This window comes from Lepidothrix coronata, unplaced genomic scaffold (genome assembly GCF_001604755.1).
Source record: "Lepidothrix coronata isolate B3197 unplaced genomic scaffold, Lepidothrix_coronata-1.0 Scaffold60, whole genome shotgun sequence".
Classification (NCBI taxonomy): domain Eukaryota; kingdom Metazoa; phylum Chordata; class Aves; order Passeriformes; family Pipridae; genus Lepidothrix; species Lepidothrix coronata.
Genome location: NW_016690240.1, coordinates 4,438,873 through 4,445,065, shown reverse-complemented (window position 1 = coordinate 4,445,065; position 6,193 = coordinate 4,438,873). Strand labels below are relative to the sequence as shown.

Genomic DNA, 6,193 nt, shown 5'->3' with positions numbered 1-6,193 from the left:
ACATACCCAACTCTGACTTTAAGTGTGTTGTAACCATTTTGAGAATCATTTATTTATTAAAAGCAGATACATTGGGAAGCAAAAAAGCATCTTACTGATTTTGTTAAGCACTGCTCCCTGCTGGTGCAAAACCAAACCACAACGTTTCTTTCCCTTTTCTTTGAAGCAGCTGCCATTGTTTTCATTTTATTTGTCAGTTTTTAGCAACGATCATAAAGAATCGTTTTATGTTTTCAACTTGTGTGGTTGTGGCATGAATAACACCAACCACCTGGAAGAACAGAGGTGTTTTGTGTATTGTATCCTCACTGAAAACAGTGAGGCAGCCTCCTGCTCCTCCCTCTGACTTGCCCCCTGCCTCTGCTGGTAGCTGCAGCTCCATGGAAAAGGGAGGGCTGCAGTTCTTTGGCTATTGTATCCCACACCTGCTAGTCAGAGTGGAAGGTACCTGTGCAAGCACACCCTTCCTTCTGCAGGAAGTAAAGACCTTACTGTGGTATATTCAGTGACAAAGTATTGGATTGTTTTCCTTTTTATTTTTGTTTTCACTATCTCTCTTTTTAGTCCTTTTTTTTTTTTTCTGAAGTTGTTATAGTGTGTTTGTCTTTGTTGTTTGATGTTGAAACCTATGATTTTCAATGCAAGGAAGATGATGTGACTGCAGTACAGGAGAAAATTTAGTTCCTTCGCTAGGTAGAAGACTGCTCTTATGTTTAATCTGCATTTATATTAAGTTTTTAATCAAAATAAATTGGGAGCTGCCTTGAACATCAGACATTTAGATTTGGGGGTTTGGTTTAATTTATTTGTTTATTTAAAGTAATTGGTAAATACATGCCTCATTTACAGTTTTATATTATTTTTTCTGATAGACCTCAGTATGATGAAAAGTAAGAGTTGCAGCTGCTTAATTTAGACTTAACTAAAACTTCAGTTTGACTGTGTCCAAAATAAATTGAATCTTGTGCTTGCATATTTCACTTTGTAAGAGTAATGCAAACCATTTTGGGGGTTGATTGTGTACTTCAGTGAAAATAATAGAAAGTATGTCTGAATTTGTTCAGGAAGCTAAGTTATAATATGCCATACAATTTTGAAATATCACGTTTGGCTTTTGTGAATTTTTCAGTAATTATTCCCTGGATAACTTACTATCATCGTGGAGGCTCAAGTTACTCCATACTTTTAGAAATAGAGCTATGGCTGGCTTTTAAAGTAATTTAATTAAAAAAAAAAAGGAAACTAGTGACCATCAGACACCTACTCTTGGAATTAGGTTATTTTTCATCTTTTTCAGGTACCGCTCTCTTGATACACTTAACTTGGTCTAATAAGATTCAAGCTGTTTTCACTGCTAGCTATTTACTGACTGTTGACACATTATGGGGGGTGGAAATGACCAGTTCATAATTATATATACAGCTGTACATACATATTTATTTACATACATACATACATATATGTTGTAAATTAGAGCACTGCCCCTAAAGTGCTGTTCTCAAATCTGTCTGCTGTGAACTGGGTAATTGCCTGTTTTCGCATTTTTTCACAGTGACAAATACCCCCACCTTTTTTTTTTAACTTGCCATTTTATTCTTTTTGTTTAGAAAATGAGAGGCTGTGCTATAGCATGCACTGTGTTTCAGAGAAAGCAAGGCTCCACTGCTGTGTCTAAAACTTAAATTAGACATGTTGACATTTAGATTTTCTAGAAAAATATGAAGTGCTTCTGATGGTGTAGTGAGTTGACCCTGGCTAGATGCCAGGTACCCACTAAAGCCACTCTCTGCGTCCTCTCTGCAACTGGACAAAAGAGAGAAAAAATAAAAACAGCGAAGGATTCATGAGTTAAGAGCTGGGAGAGATCACTTACTGATCACTATCATGGGCAAAACAGACTCAAAGTGGGGATATTACTTAAATTTATTACTAACAGGATCAGAGCAAGAAAGAATGAGAAGTAAAATAATCTCGCCCACCCCTCCGTCCTTCTGTGTTCTCCCTCCTCCCGCCCAGCGGTGCAGGGGGTTGGGGAATGGGGGTTACGGTCAGTTGTTATTTCTGCCACTGCTGAGGGAGAGGAGTCCTTCCCCTCCTCCCGTGGGGTCCCTCCCATGGGAGACAGTCCTTCACGAACCTCTGCAGCGTGAGTCCATCCCATAGGCAGTTCTTCACAAAACTGCTGCCCTGTGGCTCACTTCTCCGTTGGGTGCAGTCCTTCAGGAATGAGCTGTACCAGCTGTACCCCCCTGTGTGGGTCCTACACAGGGCCACAAGTCCTACCAGGAAAACCTTCTCCAGTGTGGACTCGTTTCTCCATGGGTTGCAGGTCCCTGGCAGGACCCTGCTCCATCTCGGGGCTCCCACAGGGTCACAACCTCCTTCATGCATCCCCCTGCTCCAGCATGGGCTTCTCCATGGGCTGCAGGTGGGTCTCTGCACCCCTATGTTCCTCCATGAGCTGCAGGGGCACAGCTGCTCCGCCATGGTCTGCACCACGAGCTGCAGGGGCCTCAGCTTCAGCTCCTGGAGAACCTCCTTCCTGTCCTTCTGTACTGACCTTGGTGTCTACGTTGCTGTTCCCATGTTCTCACTCTGCTCTTCACTGGATGGAATTTTTCAACTGTGCAATAAATTTCCGTTCTTAAATATATTATCATGGAGGTTTTACTATCATTCCTAATTGGCTCAGCCTTGGCCAGCAGCAGGAAGCCCATCCTGGAGCTGGCTGGCATTGGCTCCACCAGACTGGGGAAGCTTCTAGCAGCTGCTAACAGAAGCCACCCCTGTAGTGCCCCCTCCCCCCCCAAAACCTAGCCACAGAAACCCAATACAGATACCAATATACCTATAAAATAAAAATTTTTCATAATTATTAAATATGGATGATTTTAAATGTAGTGAAGACAAACAGCAAACACATTCTCTGAATTGAAAGTTGTTTAACTTGTAAGTTGAGTTTTTATTCTATCTTAATACATAAGCTGCAGACATGGGACTTCTCTGTTCTAGAAGTCTTGTCAATCTGTACTCATAACAAAGTTAAAGTAAAAGCAGAACAACTCCAGATAAACCTTTGGTAGCTGAAAGGATGTAGCTTGAGTTAAAGAGTAAGCATTAAAATCTGTGTTAAAGGCTCTCTTGACAACCAGGCATGTATTGAGGCTGGTACTCTGGGACTGCTTGCTATTTTTGAGTTGTGGCCATCTCCCACCATAAGGGGATGTGCTGAGACTCTAAACCCTCTTGATTGATTATTGCTGTTTTTCTTGGGGAAGGTTTTGTGCAGGTGCAAGCAGCACCTGTGGGTACATTCGTTGGACTGAGGACAAAATCAAAGAGCAGATCAGAGGAAGTCCAGAAGGTGGTAGGAGAGGCTCCCTTTCTGGGAAGAGGACTGGGATAGGCTAAGGGAAAGGTGCTTAATGTCAAGAGAGGAACTGCTTTCACTGCTTTCCTTTGTTCTTCTCACCCTTGTAAATATGTTCTTTATGGATTCACAGAGCTCTGTCTGAAGTTCGTAATACAAACCACATACTTTCTAGTCTCAGTGTGCTTAATTAGTTGCACCTTGCAGTAAGTGTTGCTGAGAAGACAGACATGTGTTATACATGTACATTTTGCCTGGCTGAGGAATGCAGGTTAGTAGAGAATGCCGAGGTCTTGTCCTCCATAAAATGGTACAAGTCTACAGCAGTGTGCAATATGAACCAGACTCATGATCAAGCATCGAGCATTTTTCATGTAGAAGTAATTTAGTAACTACTGAGTAAGTGGGCATTTCATTGCATGTTATTCTCTGAAAACAGAGCAGGTGTTACTCTGAGTTTTATTTTTACTTGAGATCCCTGGAGAATTTATAACTTAGTGTCCAAAATAAAGATAGGTTATCTCCACTTACAGTTGCCTTGCGATTAAGTAGCTTTTCTAAAAGCAGGTAAAGAAATAGGCAAATTTCTCCATAGTTATGAGTATTTGGACGACCTCATTTTTCATTTAAGTGTTTGAAAAGTAATGGAAAATAAACATTTCTTTTGGGGCCGTTCTGTTAAAGTTGGATCAAGAGTTTGTGTCTACTGAATTTCATAAGAGTTTTTGAGAACCTTTGAGATATGATATACTTGTGCAGTGCTTTACACTGCCCCTCTCAAGGACCTGTTTTAAGGGATTCATCTTGCAAATTCTGATTCAGGAAAATTGGATACTGATCACCATTTCGCCGAAGCATGAGGTATTTTGGTTGAGTGCCATACTATTGTGAAAAAATGGGAATGTGCTAACGGATCATGCCCAAGTGTGTCTGTATTCTGCCTTTTTTCCCTCTGATTTGGAAGGCAATTGGCTTCATGTAGCTCATTTCAAATCCATTTTTGGGTGATAGTTATTGCCTTAGGGAGATGACTGAGGTTTTGTGTGACAGAATTGTTAACCATGCTTGAATTTTGTATGCTGTGTGATTGAGAGAGCTGGTGCTGTATGAGCTCAGTTGTCTGTGCTTGCCATTCATCAGTGTTACAGACTGCAAAAGCTGCCACTTCAACGCTGCTCTTTTGGTACTTGGTCTTATCTGTGCAAATGTTGTGGTGGAGTTGTGGAAACAAGGTCTTCAAGGTCTCATGGGGTCTTGCAGCAGCCAGAATGCACAGAAAACAGGAAAGGGAAGAAAGGTGATTATTAGATCATGTGGGTGAGATGTGGATATGAGGAATTGTAAGGGTTCTCTGGTGCCAAAATACTGAATTACAGTGCTGGCTACTTGTCACTTCAAAGCACAGTCCAAGCGTTTAATCCTCATAGCTTCTCAGAGAGGTAGGTAAGTCAAGCTGGAATAATGTGAGATTTCACAGAAATAATGTTTTAAAACTGTATAAACAAAGTTATTCTTCAAAAAATGTATGCAGTGAAAATTGTACTTGTTAAAAAAAAACTGAAATAGTTTTAGTGTGTCCTGGGAAGTGTTTAAAGCTATGTATATCTGAAGTAGTGTGTAGTAGTGTGAACTACTAAAATAACATAAAGTTTAAGTGCATCTGGTACTCAGCATAGGTTTTGTAGCATAGTTTTATTTACAGTTGCATTTATTTTCCTTTTTCCACTAATTGTCAAAATGCTAATTCTAGTTTTTAAGCTTTCTTGTTATTGTCTCCCTGCCCCACTTAAGTCTTTTTCCTCCAATCCCATGTTCTCTGTATTGCAAAGAAAATCCTCAAATAAAAATCCAGACTAGCACAGGAAAATGAGTGTGTCCAACATAAAACTAGTTTTATTTCAAGCTTTTCAGGCAGCTGTTTATAGCAGAGAATGAAAATAGTCTTTGAGAAAATGGACCAGTGGTGCAGCCCTTCAAGATCTCTAGCAAATTTGTTGATTTTTATCTTTGAATGTCTTTTAATACTGTTCAGTGCTTCATTGGGACGCTGTGTCCTTGGTTTTCAGTCTGCTTTTCCCTACTAATGGCTGTGTAAGAACTTTGGGCTAGGAGGTTTTTGTAGAAAAAAACGTATTGAAAAAGATTGGTCTTGCATTTAGTTTTGAACCTCACAGATGCTTTTATATAAAGTACTTTTATATTACCATTTTAACAATTTACTTTCTTTGTTTTATATATGTGTAAGAGAATATGGGGGTTAATTAGTACTATGATCGGTGGAAATATTTTATTTCTGTGGTCTAAATGGTCAAAAAAATCCTTAGCTTTTTTAAAGTTTGTGTGTCCATGTTGTACTGTATACTGTAATTTCTTAGTAGCTGTAACTTTCTGTGTGACATTCTTCTGCCACAGCATTTAGCAGAGAATGGAGACATTTTAATCTTCAGTTCAGGATTCAGTTTTGCAACAAAAGAATGAACTCGAAAATGGTCTCTCTCTCTCTCCAAATGAATAGAAGCATTCAAGGAATAAGCAGAATCAATGACACCAATGAAAGGAGCAGTGAATTCTTCATTGACATACTGATCTATTTAAAGTTATTTCATCAGGTTTGCATTTAGGAATGAATAGCTTTTTTTACTTCCTAAGAAAGAGTATTGACTACAACAGTGAATAATGCAGTCAATTACAGTCGTTCTTATAAATGCTGAAATGAGATATTACTGTAGACTTGAGAAATATGGCATGTAGCAAAATGAGAAGGTTTGTGGTGTGGCTTATGACCAGTGAATAGCAATAAGTTTTCAAAGTTCAGTTCTGTTC

General features: G+C 39.5%; 1 protein-coding gene across 1 annotated transcript in view; it reads left to right on the top strand.

Annotated features, from left to right (window-relative positions):
- Positions 1 to 6,193, top strand: part of ARHGEF7 (Rho guanine nucleotide exchange factor 7) — a 127,970-nt gene that overhangs the window by 66,115 nt on the left and 55,662 nt on the right. The window contains exon 6 of the mRNA XM_017817299.1: positions 5,783 to 5,979. Within this exon, the coding sequence (XP_017672788.1) occupies positions 5,783 to 5,979 (197 nt within the window). The remainder of the gene's footprint in view (positions 1 to 5,782; positions 5,980 to 6,193) is intronic.